Source organism: Dasypus novemcinctus, chromosome 6 (assembly GCF_030445035.2).
Source record: "Dasypus novemcinctus isolate mDasNov1 chromosome 6, mDasNov1.1.hap2, whole genome shotgun sequence".
Taxonomy (NCBI): Eukaryota; Metazoa; Chordata; class Mammalia; order Cingulata; family Dasypodidae; genus Dasypus; species Dasypus novemcinctus.
The window spans coordinates 34,158,907-34,179,150 of NC_080678.1; the positions used below are offsets into that span (position 1 = coordinate 34,158,907).

Genomic DNA, 20,244 nt, shown 5'->3' on the forward strand with positions numbered 1-20,244 from the left:
AATGTAAACTCTTAACAGTGGGACTTTTGAGGAAGGTACCTAGGCAGGGAGAGGAGGGGGCGCTGTGGTCCGGCTTGTTGTCTCCACCCAGCCTGGCTGGCATCGCCCTCATTTCATCTTTGCTTTGCTGTATTTCACACCCCTATTTTTTCTCACCTGAACGGTTGTCGTCATGCCCTACCAGTCTTCCTTTTCTGGTCCGCTATCTACATTGTCACCAAATTCATCTTTTTCGGCACAGCTCTCATCATTTTTCTACTTCCCAAGATTCCCCCCGCGCTCCCGGAAAGGCACAGACTGGGGAATCAGGTCCTGCGCGTTGCGACCCGCCCCTTCCCCCCAGTCCCTCCCCCTCTATGCTCCTTCCTCGCAGGCGGCTCCACACAAGCCCTTCCTGAGCCGGTGGCTCCCATGCTGATTCTGTGCTTGAAATGCCACCCCCGCCCTTGCCTTTTGAATGCCCCTGATCCTTTAAAGCCCAGCCGAAGGCCACCTCCGTCACCTCCTCGGTGAAGTACTGGTGGACGCCCACGGCTGGAAGTGAATTTCCACAGTCCTTAACTCGTTGTCACTTGCTTCCCTATACTGTAATTATTTGTGTATGTGGTGCATCTAGCCATGTGCCGTTTTTTTTACACTGTAAATTCCTTAAAGGCAGATCTTACATCTCAACCTCAGTTTATCTTTATACTCAATGTAGGTACTTAATAGGTCATTTGCTGATTCAAAATATATAAATATAGATATATGAGTTTTGAATGGGCAAGCAAATGAATAGACCTAAAGTTGGAAATGAAAGAAAGGAATCCAGAGTCCTTTGTTATTGTGATGCTGGCAGCAAGGAACACAGTTTGGGTCAATTCTCCAGGTAATGTAGGTAGGAAAAGCAGGTGCAGACCTTAAGGCCACAGGTAAAGGGCAGGAGTTGGCACTAGTTCTCAGCTCCATCCTTCCAAATGCCAAACTGCTCCATAAATAGTGGCACGTGTTGTTGTCATATTGTTCATAGGGAAATCTTATTATCTAGGACCATTTACAAACTGAAGAGAAAACGCGGCAGAAATATAATTCGTAGTTGCAAACTGGTATGAATAATTATTTTTGTTTTATATGTGCTGATTAGTTTTCTTTAAAAAATAGTGGATTTACTGTCAACATTTGTAGATACCAGAATTATCTCACTAAATATACAATTATTTTCTCTTGCCTCCTTCTCAATGAATTTTACTTCCTATTGCCTCTTGGGAATGGAACGGAGATGCATCCCAAAGTCCTTGGATTCCTGGGAGGAATAAAACAAAAGAGGTAGAAATCCATTAATGGGATATACCCTTTTAAACCAAGAAAAATCTACATTTACACAACGAGTGGGGTAGTGAATAGTCACTTGATAAAAGCCCTCTCCAGGTCACCAAAACTCGCTAGCCCCACCACTTTCCAGGCCCGCATCTGCCACCTGGCACAAGCCCGCCTACATTTGCAGTGCTCAGTGATGAGTCTAGTCACGTGGTGCCAATCCGGGTCACACGTGTACCGAGGGTCTTTCCCCCAACCTACTTAAAGGTCAGCAGGTGTTTTGGGAGGATGACTATTTTTCCAGTTTCCTTTTAAGGAAATTTTATTTCTAGTCAATCAGGAATTGATTACTATGACTCATTATAACACAGCTCCTAACACAGGTAGGCAGCAAAAAACACCTTTCCGGTCTCTTAGTCATTGCTAGTTCCTAAATCCTACTTCTGGTTCTTCACTTTAGCAAGAGTTTCATTGTTTTCTGGTTTATCCAAAACATTTAAAAGACAACTCCCTTAGTGCCAGACATATGTTAGGAACTTAATACCTAAATGTTAATGAACATAAGGTTTCTTTCACTCCACATACCAAGTTAAGTTTTGGTTTAGTATTTACTGTTTTGCCCAGCACAACCTTGTATAAGTAGAATGTAAGCACTTGGATATTTTCTATTTTCTTCTCCCCAAAGATGCCTCATGCAGGGTTCTGTGAATTGTACCCACATTGGGTACCAGGCATATATCGTGCATGGGCTTGCACACACACACACACACACACACACACAGAACTATTAGCTATCAAATTAGAGAATAGTGGGTTATTTAGTTATGAGGTTTATCTCTTATGGTCCTTGCTTTTCCATTGAAAATTTTCCATGTACCAATATTATTACAGGAATCCAAAGAGAAAAAAAATACATTCAAGACTTTTGACCTGGTTACTTAACCTCTCTGAACCTCACTTTCCTCAGCTGTAAAAGAAGACAGTAATGGTGCATACCTCCTAGAGTTACTGTAGGGAATAAATGCAATGATGCACGTAAAATATCTGGTACAAAATAGACCTGAGGAAACAGTTCCAGTTTCCCATCTCTCCTAGGGCCAATAATGCAAACCCTCATACGGTGCCTGTATAGAGTGGCTCCCTAATGCCAATTTAAGAAATTTGCCAAGTACCAAAAAATGCTTCTCTACCTGCCTACCTCTCCAACCTTGCTGTCACTGTCCCCCTCCTTTTGCTGCTGTCCTTAAACAAATTGGCCTCATCACTATTCTTCACACTCACTACACTTGTTCCATCTCAGTGTCTGCCCAAATACTCCTTCCCCTGTCTATTCTCTAGAACACAGGCAACCCCTCCCTTCACCTGTGTAATTTCTAGTCAACCTTCATCTATCAGCTTAAGTGCCACTTATTTGGCAGGACTTTCCCCAACACCCCTCTTCCTCTTCAGCTCTTTCATCAAACCCATTACTCTTCCTTCCTACTAGTTATCACATTCTTAATGGTTTATGTCCTGTCTTCCTTCACTACACGGAGAACCCCATAAGGACCGGAAATAAGTTTATATTTTACCACTGAACTTCCAGTGCATAGCTCAATGCCTCGCTCCAAGCAAGGGTCAATATATGACTTAATGAGCGAATGAATTAAAGATGCTGGGTTGTCAGTTCAATGCTGAACACTGTCTTCCAGTTCAATGCTCTTCTTCTATGAAATTGCCACCAGACATTTTGAGTCTTTATTTGAGGAAGGCAGGAACATTCCAGAAGAAAGAACCCAATGGTGTCAAGTTCTGGATCACTGAAAGGATTCTGAACTATGTGGCTCCAATGCAGAATATTGGGCGTTTAGGAGTGAGAACCCCCAGGTGGCTCTCATTGGCCTGCCGACCGTCCCCTCAGTATGAGTGCCCTCAGCAGCATGGTGCACGCGTGCCCTGGTGCTGTGCTGCAGGGATCCAGAGTTCCTCTCTCGGAATGGTGCCTCAAAATTGGGAATCCAAACCTCGAGTTGGGACTAGGGACAGTGCTATGGCCCCAAAAGACCACCTGGGCAAGCTCCACATTCAGATTTTCTGTATGACCAACATCACGAGTCTCACGCTACTCTTTGGGGTCCTGGAAGATGCTATCCAAGTATTCACGAGCATTATCTAGACTGGTGCAAACTGACCCACTCGGGAAGTCTAAAGCTCCTAAGGAAGATGCTTAGAGTTAGGTATAGGGCATCTGGAAGTCCACACACGTCCTTGGGTATGCGGAGACAATGTGGTTGTCTGATCTGAGGGATGACAAGAAGGTATTTATCCCTTCCATTATTAGGTGCCTAAATCCCTAAAGTCACGTCACCAACGTGCCTCTCTTTTGGGTCAGCATTGCTATATCTGGTTACCTTTTTTGAAAAATGAACCCCTGCCCACCAATTACTCAACATTTTCAGTCATTAGCATCTTATTAGTTCACTAATATTTCCTCCATAACGTGGGTTTGACCTGTGTGGATCAGAACAGGGGAAAGAAGGCGAAGGCGTACATAGGAAACAGGTCTTAAATGTAAATCCTGCAGACCTCAAGGTTTTTCTAGGGCTGCCACTTTGGCCACAGGCCCCCGAAGTGCCTAGATACACTGTGAATCACGTAGGCTGGAATTTTGAGTATCCCAGGGCACCAAAGAAGGGAAATGCCAAGGAGTGGCAGTTCTGAGCCATAGAAGTTAAGGAAAAGTAATAAAAGGGCATTTCCTCTATGCTGAACCTTTGTTCCCTTTTCTCCATGGGCCCATAAATGGTTAATCTACCTAAAGCTGGTAGGAGAAGCTTTCAGCCTCCCATAAAGTTTGATTCCTCAAGGCAGATTTTTTTTTTTTAAATCCAACAAGCATCAGATAATTGGAAGGGTGGAGTAACGCTGTAAACCACGACACACCTTTGTCAGAACTTGTTTGGAAGCAAAGAACTGAACGGAACTGGAGGAGAGAAAAGAAGAAACGAACATTTTTGAAAGATCACTCAGCTTTAACACACCTTTGCTGGGCCTGGATAAAAAAGTGTGAGCCACAAAATTGGAAGAAAACATCAGGGGAAGAAAGAGAGGGGGGATTTATCCAAAGTTGTTTCCAATTCCCTCAAAATCTCAAGCTAGGTAAGTAACAGGAAGAATTTGACCTTTTTCCTATTGAGACTTAGATTTGAGGCTTGCCATTTAGAACTTAAATTGTTTACTAGAGAAAATAAGAGGAAAGTTCTTTAAGTGTTGTGGTTGAAGTGATTAATTGATCATAAATTATTACTTTGGTTTGTGAATTGCACCTACGGTAGGCCTTTTAAAGGAACAAGAAAGTTTCATCAGCGGGAAAGAAAACGAGGAGTCCAGTTAAGGTATCCTGGACTATAGTGGCAAGATTTTTTGTGTAATTTTCGGTATTGTAAAATGACTCGATTTAAGTTGGTTTTATTTAGAATATCATAAGAGTTTCTATTTCCCTCTTAATTTCTGCTCTCTCTTTCTCATCTATTGATTTAGCTCTCTCTCTCTGTCTCTCTGTCTCTCCTCTACTTCACCCCTCTGTCACTCTCTCCCTCCTTGGAAGCAGAGAACAGTTCAGAGGTGCAGTTAAGTGGACCCTAGGAAGGGGTGGGCCTCTAGAAGCAGCCCCTGAGCATGGAGAAGGTTCACTGTGCTGCAGAGGCCTCTGTGCTGGCAGGTTCTGGTTGAGCTCAAGGGGCTGGGCAAGCACAGTTGTTTATCAAACTGTAAAATGACTACTGCCCCTAACCTAAAGGGAAATGGAATCTTTGAAAGAATTAACCCAGGAATTTCCTGAAATCAAATTTGGAAGAAGAAAAACATAAAGACAATTTTGTCTATATACATGCTTTGGTCAATTTGGGACCTCATTTCCAAAAAAAAAAAAAAAAAAATCCTTTTCGAGTGAGAATTACCAGTTTGGGTAACTAACTGGACCTCATTATCTGTTAATTGACAAACGACCACTTTACTATTTGAAATGCAGGCAAAGCAGTTCATCAGTAGCCCAATAGTTGGACTTGTTTTATCTAGAAAATAGAGTGAAAATTGTAAAAGGTATTTGTTTGAAAAGCAGAATTTTTTTTCTTCCTACCCTGTTTTTTTTCTTAGCGCTAAGGCACAGATTTAAGTCGGAGCTAAACTAAAGCAGTTGTCCCGCTCCTGTCAGAAGCCCTTTAGAGAACTGGAGTGGGGCAGTTTGACTCTTGGTCCCTACAGATCACCCACTCGGATCTGATCAGATTTTGCACGAGGATAATTGAAGTTTTGCTTCAGACTTGGACAGAAACATCTAGGATTGGTGAAACTGACCAGAGCTCAGAACTAACCACATTCTTAGATTATGCCTGAACAAAACAAGTCTGTGTCTGTTGGTTGGTTCGTTTGCCACTCTTGATGGCAGCAGGACTTAACGGAACCCCAGTGTAAACAAGCCACAGGAGCGCAAAGCTGGTGACCTAGTGCCCACCAGCCATGAAGACGGAGAGTGCCCAGCAGAGCAAGCAGGCACACCTACCTCTGGGATTTCATTGAGAGTAGACCTAGGAGACAACGAGCCCCAGTTTTCCTAGACTTCAAAACTCCCTGGTTCGGTCAATAACCACTGGATAGTTCTCTCACACTTTGGCAATTTTGTTGTTGTTTTGCTTTAAAATTTAAGTTTTCAGAGACTGGAGTGATATTTTCAACCCCATAGCAAAGAAGAGGAAAATTTGTTCCTAAAATTGAAAAAAAGAGAAAAAAAAAGCACTTAACTGTCTCTTTCACTTCTTTGTATTAAGAACCAAATGTTCCCTGTAACCTCAGAATAAGATAAGATCAAGGTGATGGTTTACTATCCCTAATAGCCAATAGCAGTTAGTCCTTTCGTGGGTATAGGCTAAACCATATCATCATCTGAATAGTTTGGGGTGGATGTGACACTATTTAAATAAATAAAGTGGAAAGGAAAAAAAAAACTTGTAAAAGTAGAAAAATGGTTTCGATTTGTGTTTTCTTGTATAAGAAATTGACACAGGCTCCTTTTTATTTTTTATTTTATTTTATTTTATTTTATTTATTTCTCTCCCCTTTCCCCCTCCCACCCCAGTTGTCTGTTCTCTGTGTCTATTTGCTGCGTGTTCTTTGTCCACTTCTGTTGTCAGCAGCACGGGAATCTGTGTTTCTTTTTGTTGTGTCATCTTGTTGTGTCAGCTCTCCGTGTGTGCGGCACCATTCCTGGGCAGGCTGCACTTTCTTTTGCACTGGGCAGCTCTCCTTATAGGGAGTACTCCTTGTGCGTGGGGCTCCCCTACGCGGGGGACACCCCTGCGTGGCAGGGCACTCCTTGCACACATCAGCACTGCGCAGGGGCCAGCTCCACATGGGTCAAGGAGGCCCGGGGCTTGAACCGCGGACCTCCCATGTGATAGACGGACACCCTAACCACTGGGCCAAGTCCGCTTCCCCTCCTTTTTAAATCTTACAAAAAACCTCAAGTATGAAGCAATCACAAAGCAGCCCACTAGAACCATTGCTGGAAATGTGTATGTTTTGAGAACTAAGAACTTAAACAATCTGCTCATCCTTAGTTCTAGTGAAGCGGCCCAAACATTCAAGTTAACAAATGCTTTAGAGCTTAAATCCTGATATTTGACAGTGCTTCCATTAAGTAGTGGTTTTGGAAGTGGACATGCTGGTGAGGATCCTGGAAGAGGCAGGCTCGGTCACGTACCCGGCCATGTCACTACCCCTTCCCAAATGTCAACCCAGAGCCGGTCACTCTTTTAAAAACTATCAGCACTTAAAGTATTGAAACTGGAGGTCCCGTGGGAACACCGCTGGACCCACAGGATCATCTCAGTTCGGGTTGGCGTCGCAACCCATCACTCTCATTTAAGAACTTGTTCATTGAAAGTTTCCTCTTACTGTGGTTTAAAGGACTCCATCTCTGAACACATTGCTGCCACCTCAGGCTATCAGTCGTGCAGAGGACTTTGGCAAAGCCAACAAAATTCTGTTCATTGCTCTTGAGAAATAATTCTGTAAGGTGTGGAATGCACAGCCTGTGAGCGAAAGAGGCAAGGGGCCCGTACAGCTGTATGACCCGGGCAGGTTCTACCCACACGCTGACCCCCAGGGAGGAGCTCCAAGCCCTGGAGGAACTCATCTTAGTACCTACTAAGCTGACTCTTCCTGCCCTGGGAGTTGGGGACCCCGTGGCTTTTTGTTGCAGAAATTGAGACCCCATCCCTGGGTCTTAGGGAAAAGATGGAGATCTAGAAACATCTGCTATCGTTCTGGGTGCGGAGAGAACACCACCACCACCCCAATCTCCGGGTTTGCTGCCTGGGGGTTGAGACTCCTACCAAACTGAGCTGTCATCAGTCTGCATGGATGGCTGTAAGGAATAAATCTGGGCAGTCACTCCCAAATCTACAGCTGCCAGCAGTAACCCTCATGAAAGGAATAAAATAAGGGATGACTTGTGGGAATTGAAAGTTTCTATGAATTGTTAGGAACAGGGCCTTTCAGGGTAATATTTTCTATCAGTTCATGTGCCACCCTAGAGACCTAGTCACTTCCCCCACCAGCAGCCAGGTGTGCAGAAATATTTCATCTCTGAAATGCCTTCTGGTCCACAGCTCAGGAACCATGTGTTTAGAAAGGGTGGGAGGGGAGGGAGGACTTCAGAGGTACAAGGACAATGCATGTTTAAACAGAGGATTTCAAAGAGGGTGTCTGTTTGCCCATGAGTTTGCAGGATATAAGTCATACAGGTTGTGACTGGAAAGTCGTAGGTCAGGGATGGCCTTCTAATGGGGCTGGACTCCCTTGTTAAGCTGTTTACGGAGCCCCTCCTCTTGGCTCTGGGAAACCTACCTATACAGACATTCCGTGGCTTCTCAGATCCAGGCGGGACATTTTCCATGATGCCTCATACCTCGCCTAGAGCTGCCTTTAAGAAACGCTGATGAATAAGAAGTTGGCACAGGCAACCCGTCCCTGAGGCTAACTGTGCTGGTCTCGCACATTCCACCGGGGACGACGACCAGTGGTTGTATGAGGTCTTGGCTTTCAGTGGGAAAGTCACACAGGGTCACATTATGCTTTTTGTGGTCCTAGACACTGGTGTCTTACGGGCCCCTTCCTCCTTTAAAAAAAACAAAACGATGACAACTACAACAAAACATTTTAAAATGATCTTTCACAACTACATTGGTATAGAGAGGAATATAATCCATGTTGAATTTTAATCATTTTTCCTTCTGATTGTAAAAGAAATTAAAAATTTTTCTTGCCCCTAAGTGTATCGCGGGCCCAGGGTGCCTACAGGTAGAGGTGATCCTGAAGTCACCTAGCATAAAAGAATATTGGAGCAGATTCGTAATGAAGTGAAAATCTCATACTTGGAAAAGTATAAACTTCCATACAAATGCAGATATGACAGTTATAGTGATTTTTATCTTGATTTAAATTCATCTAACATCAGTATCACATCCAAAGTCTAAATAATGAAACAAGAATTTCTTATATTCAAAGCATTCCATAGAGAACACTGAGCATTTTGAAATACTTCAAAATGAATTAATTGATAACATATCCTTCAGCGATTTATGACCCTGGAAAAGGGGCACCAGGTCTGCTATGGTAGCCCGTTGATGCTCAGCAGGGGGCAGCCTAATCAATTACAGCCCGAACAAAAGATCCCCATACAAAGGACTAGAATCCGAAGTGGAACTATTAAATTACTCTCCAGTATAACTGACGACAAGAAAATTTTTGTAAAAAACTATGCACACAAAAGAATTATGCTTTGAATTCTAGAAGTCAAGCTCTTAAGCCTTGGCTTGAACAGTAGGGACCCACAGTTACTGAAAGTGATGGCAAAAAGCATGGCCGTTCATGGGTTTCTGGCTTTTCCTGCAGGTGGCTATGGTATGGATGTGACCAAGAAAAACAAGCGAGATGGCACTGAAGTCACCGAAAGAAGTAAGATCCTCCGAATTTAAAAAAATAAGGCAGGTCATTATAAAGACAACAAAATATTTGGCAACAGAATAAATAGTTTGCCCATCATTCCACCGCAACCACTGTATCATTTAAAAATGAGCTTTATTCCTTCCCATAAGATGGGTTTGTTGACTTTCATTTTAACATACTTGTAATCGAAATGTGTCCTCCTTTTTCTTTTAAGATGAAAATTATTTGTCATTTTGATGGAAGGTTTCATAACCAACATTTTTAATGATTGCAAAAAGATTCTGTTGAATGAATTTGACTTAGTTTGCCCATTTCTCTATTTAGGGATATAGAGCAAAAGAAATCTAGAAGTATAATATCCCAGCTATGTCAGAACATTGGAATAACCCTAAGGTTATGATCAAAATCCATCCTGAAAATTGAAAAAGGCACAGTTTTGTGAAACTGTCCAAATGATCAATATATTTGAACCATCCCTTTAGCAACTCTGTTAGAAAACTTGTTTCTCCTATCCTGTGACTTTCAAATACCTCCAGTGAAAGACCTCTGGCTCCACAGACTTGGAACTTAAAGTCAGGGAGCAATTTATTTTTATGTATCAAAAAATCCCAAAGGTTTTGTGAAAGCACAAGGACAATTATACAAATCCAACTGTGACTTTATTTGGAAAAACCGTTGGCTCTTATGCACTGAATGCAGTTTCTACTGTGTTCATAACCCTATTTTCCTGCTAGGACAACCAAACCAACTGGGAAAATGCAGTAGAAAGAAGGAAAAGGGGAGGGCAGTAGGACGAGCATGTGATGGTGTGGCTGCAAGCAGCACAGCTTAAGGTGGCACGAAAATGATCCTTCACCACCTCCTCCCACTAATTCATCTTCCTCCACTCTTGCCAACACACGTGGGCACACACACACACATGGAGGCACACACAGGGGACTTCTGCACTGACGGACCAACGACATCGGCCAGCAGGTGCTCCTTTACTTCCAGTACACATGTGGTAGCAGTGGGCACTCAGAGCCCACAGTTGGCCCTTCTGTGACTTTGGGAATCTGTGCACCACCTCACACTACTGCAGGGGAGACTAGAGAGTAATTCAGGAAGGCAGGAGTTCTTTCCCCTAACTGGGGTTTTTAAATCACCTGAAACTTTTATAGCCTTCATAGCAACTGGGAGTCTAGAGAGCTCACTTTGAGGAGACAAAAGTCTGTTTTTTATATTTGTTATCACTTATTTCACCAGTCAGTGGTTAATGCAATTTACCCAGAACCCCCTTCCCTTGCCCTCCTACCCACACCTCTCCACACTCAAGGGTGACCCTGAAGATTTTGGAATGAATTGTGAAGTCCTAGAAACATCTCACATTCATAAAGAAGCAGAAGATGATTATCCACTTCACAATAAAATCAGCCAAGATGAAGCCTCTTAGTTCATTAAAACTCCTTGCAATTGCACTCATTTTTGTATATGGTGGGTCAGAGCACATATCTTAAAGCACAAGTGTGAAAAAATCCACATTAAACCAAATTCAACATGCTTTGCCTGTGATGGCTATTAGACCTTGCCAAAATACAGGGGTTTCAGTGCCTTATGTAAGATCTCATCTTTTCCTTTGTCTTTTTCTAGTTATCACTGAAACAGTAACTACAAGACTTACATCCTTACCTCCAAGTAAGTAACAATATCAATAGCTTTCTTCTCAATCATGTGTGAAGAACTCCATGTATGTAACATTTTCTGTGCAAGTTCACTCTCCAGTTGAGCAAATCCAAAAATATCTGAAATCATATATATATATACTTTTTTTTTTGAGGTACCAGGGGCTGGGGATTGAACCAGGGACCTCAAAAGTGGAAAGTTGTTGCTTAACCACTGAGCCACACCAGTCCCTGAGTTGGTTTTTTCATTGGTTTTGCTTGTTGTTTGTTTCTGTTTCTCCCAGAGGCACTGGGAACCGAACCCAGGACCTCCCCTGTGGGAGATGGGAGCTCAACCAGTTGAGCCACTCCACTCTCGAAATCATATATTTTTAAAATAATATTGATATACCATAAAAGTTACCAGTTCTAAATGTACAATTCAATGGTTCCTAGTACATTTAAAGAGCTATGCAGCCATCATTACAAACTAATAACGGAACATTTCTACCAACCCGAAAAGAAACCTCGTGACTATTAGCAGTCACTGCTCGTCCTCTCTGCCCCAGCCCTGGCAACCACAGATATACCTTCTGTCTCCCTGGATTTGCCTATTCTGGGCCTCAAAATATCTGAAATTGTATCCATCCTGAGCGTGAGTGGCATTTGGGGTGGGGGACAGAGCACCAGACCAGTCTATGTTTGAGTCCACTTTTTCAAGAGAGGCCCTTAGCTTTAGTGGAGCCTGGAATAAAGAGGTCTGAGCCCTAAAGCTGTCCCCGCCCCTCCCAGGGAGCCTGAGCTGCTGGGGAGGGGACGAGCCTGGCTATCAGCAGGTGAGGTCACAGCAGTGATGGTCTCCTGCACAGACCCGCTGCCACTCATGCCTCCAGCCCATCGAGTGACTACCGTGTCAGGGACATTGACCGGGCATTTGATAAAAACAAGTCCAGCCCAGGTCCTGGCCTCAAGGAGCTTTTCCTCTCTCAGCTGCCTTTTCTAATATTTATGCTTTGCTAATAAGCAACTTGTTTGCCCTGTTCAAAAGATTTTCCTTTTAAATAGGGTGGAGTACTCACTCTTCACACTGATATTAAAAACAAACAAAACTAGAACATGCCCCTGGGAGACAAAACAGCTCTGAGAAAAGGACCCCAAGCCAAGCGTGTCATGGGGAAGAGGCGAGGGAAGGCACCTCGCTTGGCCCGTCCCTCAGTTGCACTTGCTTCTCGTTTCTGGCAGAAGGGGGCACCAGCAATGGCTATGCTAAAACAGGCTCTCTCGGTGGAGGGAGCCGGCTGGAGAAGCAGAGCCTGACACATGGCAGCAGTGGCTACATAAACTCAAGTAAGTGACTGTGGGCGGGAGGGCTTGGGAGAAGAGCAGATGGACAGGGTGAGTGGGGTGATGTCCGGTGATAGAGGCGAGCAGACGTGATCCTCAATCAGTGCCAGGAGAGGGACAAGTACAACTGCTCGTCATCCATTCCAAATGCCAAAAGAGCTATCTAGATGACATACAACCCAGGGAGGATGTGACTTTAAAATCATCAATATTTGAAGCCTGCTTTAAAATGTGATCCATTTTCATTAAGTCCCTATATATACAATAAGTAAGAAGACTCCATGGGGAGGTGATTGTCTTCCCACTGAATCATTCTCTTTAAGCCATCTTTTTTTTAAAAGATGTGCACATCTGAGGGTTTACAATTTAATTTAATAAGAGCCAACAACAAAGGCAACTTAACGATTGGGTTACTGTTCTAAGAGAATCTGGTGTCATATGATCCCACACCAAGTTTCCACTGGGCAAGCATCCAACACAGGCCTATTGTTCCTATGAAACACTCTTCCATAGTAGCTTTCAAACCAAACAAAACAAAGAAAGGAGAGAAAAAATAAAGCAAACACATAACCCCTGATTTTAAAATCTTGGAGTAAAACTAATAAAGAATGATGAACAGCCAGGTTGACCAAGAGAAGCACATCTCCTTGCCTATTAAGGGGTGCTTCCACATCTGGATTTATTCTAGTTTGGCCAAGCAGTGAGCTACCATTACGTGCAAGGTCCTCAAGAAAAAGCTTGCCAAATCCTCTCCATTTCCCTGCCCCATAACCGTCCATATAAGGGACGTTTCTTCCTTCCAGTGGCCTACTTGGTCAGGGCAGTAGCAGTAATTCCCCCCTTCTATTTTGGAGCAGCCATGGGACTGAGGTGGACCCTTTCAGTTGTGCTCTCCTCCTGGGCCCTCTCTTAGTTCTGGGCAGCCTGAGTATACTGGTTAATATAACTGGATTTCAATAGCTATTTGATTCATCTCTGTTGATGTACTACGAGAATTTATGCTTTTCCCCACTCGCAGGTGGAAGCACAAGAGGCAATTCTACCTCCAGTTACAGGAGGGCTCATTCACCAGCCTCGACTCTGCCTAACTCACCAGGCTCAACCTTTGAAAGGAAAACTCACATCACCCGCCATGGAACATATGAAGGTATTTGTCCCACAGACTCCAGAAGAGGCCCATTCTCTTCCCCAAGTTATACCACTCATCCTTTGAAGGTTTAAGTATGGCCCGTCGGTGTTACCTGTTGTATTAATCAGCAAGAGGGGTGCTGATGCAGAGTACCAGAAATCTGTTGGCTTTTATAAAGGGTATTTATTTGGGGTAGAAGCTTACGGTTACAAGGCCATAAAGAGTCCAGCTCAAGGCTGCTTTCTCACCATAGTCAGTACCACATGTTGACGTAAGATGGCAGGTCATCTCTGCCTGGTCTCTCAGGCCTTCTCCGCTGCTCAGCTGCTCTCTACTCTTGGGCTGCTATCAGGCAGTGGCTCATCTCTCTTCCCCGGGGCTGCAGCTGTTTGAGTCTTCTCTTTTCTGTCACATGACAGGACCAGAATGACCAAGTTTTCTCCTCTTCCGTATCTTCTTGTGTCTTTTGAGTGAGAGTGCCCATTTATATCAGCCCACCAAGGGGGCAGGGTCTTAACCTGAGTCACACCTTCCCAAAGTGGTCAAATCAAAGGTCCTGAATTGATTTAATCAAGTAAACTTAAAACTTTTGAATTTAATACAGTCATAGGGTATCACACCCACAGGAACAGACCAGTTTACAAACAATCTTTTTTGGGGGGATTCATAAATAATCACATATCTGTGTCTGCCCCCAACCTTTCTCTCTACACCTACTTCACTTCTTTATGGACCCACGTTACCTGCAGATTTCTCTCATACTCTCAGTCATCCATTTAGTCACTCTTTGAAACAGTACTTTATCCAATATCTCCCATGTGCGATGCTTAACTGAATTAGACATGGATCTTGCCTTCAAGGAACCTGTAGTTGAATAGACAAGTTAAGGGACCAGGTAAAGTGTGGTGCAAAATAGAGGGGGATTATCATTTTCAGCTGAGGAAATCTGGGAATTCTCTATGGAGGAGATGGCATTTGAACTGGGCCTTCAGGATGGGTAAAACTGACACTCAGAGATGGGAGAGACGGGAGCAGCAGCTTGAAGAAAAACAGGCAGGGCTTGAGCAGGAGCAGCAGCGGTTGTTTATGTGAAGAGGGACTGAGGGCCCAGATTAAACACTGGACTAAGATACTTAGTTTATTCCATACACAATGGGCAACCACAGGGATTTTTGAGCAAAAGAGTATGCTTCAGGTGCAGGACTGGAACTCTGGAAACCTGTGCAGGAAGGCTTGGCAGGAAAGAGACTAAACGTGGGTGACAAGTTGGAAAGTGCCCTGCAGTAAGCCAGGGCAGAGAAAATTTGGCCAGGGCTAGAGTGGCATCAGTGGAAGTGGAGGAGAGAAGCTGAAGGTGAAAGGTATTGCAGAGGAGGAATTGACATGTTTGACAACTGGTTAAACGTTGGGGAAAAGGGAGAAAAAGGAACCCGCTTTCCACTGAGGTTTCACACACAGGTGGTTGGGTTCATGTTGATGCCAGCAGTGGACACTGGGAACCCACCTGGACGAGTTCAGGTTTTTGTCCTGAAACAGCTGCTTGCACTGCGTTCGAGTCGGATAGAATGCCGGCAGTGGGACACGTAGGAGTCGCGCTCAGGGGACAAGCCAGGGCCAAGGCACCAAGTTTTGTGCCTTTCACAAAGAGATGTTAGTAAAAGCTGAGGGATTGAAACAATTTGCCAAAGAAGAGAGTATCAAAGCAGAAGGGAGCAACGAGAGATAAAGTAGGGGGAAGAAGGAGAAAGCAGACCTGGAGAAGAGAGAGAGAAGGAAGAGTCCGCGAGAGGGGCCAGGAGACCAGGGACGAGCAGCCTCTTTGAAGTCAGCCCAAGAAGGTGCTCAGGGCCAGGGAGGAGGAGGTCTGGAGGATGACTCTGGGTGCCATTACTAAGGTCACTGCAGTTCTGGTGGTAAACCAACAGCCAGGGGGCAAATGGATCTGCTAGTGAGTGGAGATGGATGCTAGCGAGGGAGAAGCGGGATTAAGGGCCAGGATACCCTAGTGAATGACTTAAATGAGCTGGCACCTCTGGCCCAGAGTTGAGGGCTGCCGAGCAGTGCTGGGACACGTACCATCCAGGCAGGTGCCCGGGGACACCATAGTGCTTTCCAGTGGTTAAGCTGATCAGGGGCTTGTGCCTTCATTCTAACAAGACCCACATTGAAGGTGGCATTGCAAGGCCAGAGATGCTCCTGGTGCTAATGACACACTTACTTGATCAAGGACACATCCACCAGCACTAGTGCTAACTCGTTCAGGCCAAATCCAGTGAAGAAAAAAGAGTGAGAAAGAAAGAGAGAGAAAGGAAAAGTCCTTGCTTGCCTTTGTTCACACTCTGTCCCACTGAAGTCGACCCACGATTAAAATGAAGCATTACACCCAGTGAACAGAGGAGTTGGGTTTTAAACCTTGAGACTGGTTCATCTGAAATGTCTGCTGAAGAGCCCAGCTCATTTTCCCCCCGGAACACCCAGGACTGCAGATTTTAAGAAAGAAATGCCTGGGCACTGCCCATCCTCTTGGAAACCTCCTAGGTCCGTGTGTAACCAACTGTTTTACCCCCTCTCCAGGGAGCTCCAGTGGAAACTCTTCTCCAGAGTACCCCCGGAAGGAATTTGGTATGTCCTGTCCTTATTTTCTGAAGAAAGGGTGAAATGAGGCCCTGGGAAAATGCCTAGGGGGTAGGGGACATCTTGAGTTCAACTGATTCTTCTGAAGGCGTTTGACCTCTGCTGCCCTGTTTTCCCTTGTCTTTATCCTGAAGCTTCTTAAAGGAACTAAGTCACATTAACTTGGTATCACAAGGCTTTGCTCCTGGCCCTACTGAAACAGCAAGCTGTTTATCCAAGGCTAAGATAGACAGATATGCCCCTAAGGCCAAACAGACTTTGAGGGGATTTTTCCTTCATGGGATACTTCCCAGCAATGAGAAGAGGGGTTAGAACACACAAATGCCAAATACCCCAGCACCTCCCCTACAGCTTGCCTCAAAGGCACATTTTCTGTGTAGTGAAATCCTAGGCTGTAGCCACACTTGGCCTTAAAGTCCTTAGTCTATGTTCTTGGAATCTCACCATGTGTATGAATTTTTGATATATAGTTGACAGCATGGTGATTATCATTTTATTAATTTATTAGCATACAGTAGGAAAACCAAGGCAGTCTCAAACCAAAAATTAAAGGGAAGACTTGGCAGTTTTTGTTTTTTTTAAAGAGTATTGGGGATTGAACCCAGGAATTGTGCAGACACTCAACCAGTGAGCTACACGCACTCCACCTGGCAGTCTTTTTTTTTTTTTTGCGGTACCGGGGTTGGAGATTGCACCCTGGACCTCATAAGTGGGAAGCCTGGAACTCATCCACGGAGCCACATCTGCTCCCCTGAATTGGTTTTTTTTATTTGTTTGGTTGTTATTTGATTTTGTTTTTAGGAGGCACCGGGAACCAAACTCGAGACCTCCCATGTGACAAACAGGTGCTGGACTGCTTGAGCCACAGCCACTCCCCCTGGCAATCTTTTCCTAATTTAATCAGCATAGTCAGCCAGTCCAAATGGATCCTGCTTCCAAAAGGATTACCTGAACTGAATGTCATTTAGCTAACTAAATACTCTAACTGCACTGGGGCATTGCAAAATTCTATCATTTTGCTATGTGGTCATCATTTAGTAACTATCCACTATACATAAAGTGGATGCTATCTGGGTATAAACTTTATGAAAATAACCCCCTCCCCCCAATATATCTACCTCCATGTCACAAATACTTAGCATGCCACCTCTACATATGCCTTTGTTTTTTTGTTGTTGTTTCTCAGCATCTTCTTCAACCAGAGGACGGAGCCAAACACGAGGTGAGCGCCATCACTGGGTTCAGTTCAGTTCCTTCAACAAATATTTTCTGAGCATCTAACATGAGTCCAGCCTTGAGCTAAGATGTATGAGGAGTACAGAAGAATAAATATGGCATGAAGCTCACAGTAACCTGGGAGCCTTTGCTGGCTCTATCAGGGAGGGAAGGGTGGTATTTGTCAGTGACCTCACGTGAAGCAGGAATCAAAACAGACCAGGCTGTTCTTCTCTGGATTATCTGAAGGTACAGGTGCCATATCTGATTTCACTTCTAGTCTCCTGGTTGACTTTAGCAAGATGAGTTTAATTGCCTTTATTTATGCTTCAGAAGATGAACAAAAGCCCTTCTGTTTTTGAATTATCCCAAGGGAAAAGGGGCCCTGTGATGGTTTGGCAATCTCTACATCTGCCCATGGAAAAGCATATAGCAGAGAAACGTGGTCCTGGGGAAAGTTGCCTTTGCTGAGTTTTGGTGAAGGTGGTGAGGACTCGCATGTCAGGGCTGGCTGGAGATGGAACCCTTCACAGGCTCTGCGAGTTCTCGAATGACCCAGCCAGAGTTCCTGTGGGCCTTATTGGCATCCGTTCCTCGAAAGTTAGGAACACAACAGCCATCCTAAACTTTAGGCTGTTCGTTCAAAGATGCCAATTCTCCACCTGAAGCTAACACTATTAAACTACCAACTTCCTGTCCTTCCCCTTTCTGGAGACGCCACAGTGGCTAAGTTAACACTCCAGATTTTAGAATTCTCTCTCCATTGCCTGAAAGACCATGGAAGCAGGAGAGAAACGTGGTTCTGGCAATTGTGACATGGAATGGGGGGGAGACAGGTTGGTCATTGCTGATTGTAATGGAGCCTCCTTGCTCCACCTGTGATTTCATTAGGACATTTCCATGTGGCTGAAGGTGTGTGACGGGCAGGGTGGGATGTGGGGAAGGGCTGTCTCTTTGGAAGCAGCTCTCTTCTTGGGCACATATAGGTTTCCTTTTCCACACAGAGATGAGTGTCCTGGAACAGCAGCTCAAAGTGTCATCTGCTGCTCAGAGCTCAATGTCCGGGACCATGGTCCAAACTCCTTTATTCACATTCTCCATCTCTTCTCTTGTACAGAGAGTGAAATCCGAGTCCGACTGCAGAGTGCATCCCCATCCACCCGCTGTAAGTAGCCACTATCTTGCTGAAAAGAAATATCCAGGAATCGAGGGCTAAGGCTGTGTGTATGTGTGTGTGTGCATTTGCTCAATCATGAAACATTCTTAAGAACCTTCTATGAGTCAGACCCTGAGCTTGGTGCTGGGAGTGAAGAGCTGAAGAAGCCCCAGGCCCTGCTGCCCAGTAGTTCACAGACTAACAGAGAAAGAGCAGGTCAACCAGCCACGCCGGCTCGGTGTGGTGAGGGGCAGCTCTAAGTCAGCCTGGGGAGACAAGGACAGCTAAGGGAACCAGAGAAGACTTCCTGGGTTCGGTGTCACTCGAAACTGCGACTGATGAGTGAATTAGGGTTAGGCTTAGAGCAATGAGCCAGCACGAAAAATCTGAAGAATGAGGAGCAGTTCAGTGGGTCTTAAAAGAGCATGAGGGAACACAATGCAATAGTTAAGATTTAGAGAAGGGTCAGAAGACAAAATATGAGACACCCTAAATCATAAAGAGTTTGAACTTTATCTCACATGTCAGGAATTCCCCAGTCTATGTCCACTGAGTCTGTTAGACTCCTGTTGCTCTTGTTAGAAACTACTTGACAACATTTTGAAAGAAGCCCAACATTTAGAGTAAGAGCCAAGCACAAGAAGGAGGAGGAGAAAGAGCTGCTCTGGGCAGCCCAGGAACAGAGATCCGGGAATCCGACTCCAGGCCTGAGGCTTTACTTCCAATCTTGCAGAAACTGAACCCAAATGGGGGAGATTTGCGGGGTGGAGGGTGGGGGGGCCGAGGAGGTCCTCCAGCATGCCTTGTCTGCAAATGTTTGTCCCAACTTGTTCTGCCCTTGCATCATGCCCCCTCCTCTCCAGTCTGCCCCACTTTGCAGGCACAGGTAGTTTGCTCCTGGCTATAAATAATACGGGCCAGACTGTAAATCACATGAAAGCAGCATAATGTTTAGGAGATAGGACCACAAGTTCTTTTTGACATCCCCAGGCATTCAACGTCAGGGATGTGACATCTGAGGCATCCTATGCAGGAGGCGAGAATACTGTTGAAACATTTGTTTCAAGGGACCTGGCTATTTAACTGCCCGGGTTGTAAATCCCCCCACTCCCACCCCACCATGCAGGATGACAGCATCTTCCAGCAGAATCCTCCCCAAGGTGCCTGATGAGATCTAATTAAGAAATAGCTACCAAGGACTTTGACCTCCTTGTGAGAGGCACTGTGTTTATGAGGCTGTTGATATTACAAAGTGCAGGGTTGACACATGCTGAAAAATCGGTAAAATGCAAAAATTATATGGCTACCCAAGAATGTTCCCAGTGTGTCAAGCAGATGCCATCTCTCATATATAGAATGCTGTAAATGTTCTCCCGACTGGGGGGGGATCAGGAAAATATCAAAGGCCTAATAGAAAATGTATTAATCTGCCAAAGGGGTGCTGATGCAAAATACCAGAAATTGGTTGGGTATTTATTTGGGGTAGGAGCTTACAGATACCAGGCCATAAAGCATAAGTTACTTCCCTCACCAAAGTCTATTTGGAGCAAGGTGGCTGCCGACGTCTGCGAGGGTTCAGGCTTCCTGGGTTCCTATGTTCCCGGGGCTTGCTTTTCTTTGGGTTCAAGGTTCTTTCCTTCCTGGTGCTGGCTTCTCTTTCCTCTGGGTGCTGACCTCCCAGGTCTTCAGCATCAAACTCTAACATCAGAAATCCCCAGCTCTGTTCTTCACCATGCCTTTTATCTGTGAGTCCCCACCCACCAAGGGGTGGGGACGCAACGCCCTAATCATGACTCAATCATGCCAGGTACAAGTCAGATTACAAGCATAATCCAATATTTCTT

General features: G+C 44.8%; 1 protein-coding gene across 1 annotated transcript in view; it reads left to right on the forward strand.

Moving 5' to 3' along the window:
• Positions 1-4,154: 4,154 nt before the first annotated feature.
• Positions 4,155-20,244, forward strand: part of COL17A1 (collagen type XVII alpha 1 chain) — a 50,137-nt gene continuing 34,047 nt past the window's right edge. Inside the window, exons 1-8 of the mRNA XM_058298495.2 lie at positions 4,155-4,434; positions 9,229-9,291; positions 10,912-10,956; positions 12,165-12,269; positions 13,285-13,413; positions 15,970-16,017; positions 17,216-17,251; positions 18,362-18,409. Coding sequence (XP_058154478.1) covers positions 9,240-9,291; positions 10,912-10,956; positions 12,165-12,269; positions 13,285-13,413; positions 15,970-16,017; positions 17,216-17,251; positions 18,362-18,409 — 463 coding nt within the window. The 5' untranslated portion in view covers positions 4,155-4,434; positions 9,229-9,239. The remainder of the gene's footprint in view (positions 4,435-9,228; positions 9,292-10,911; positions 10,957-12,164; positions 12,270-13,284; positions 13,414-15,969; positions 16,018-17,215; positions 17,252-18,361; positions 18,410-20,244) is intronic.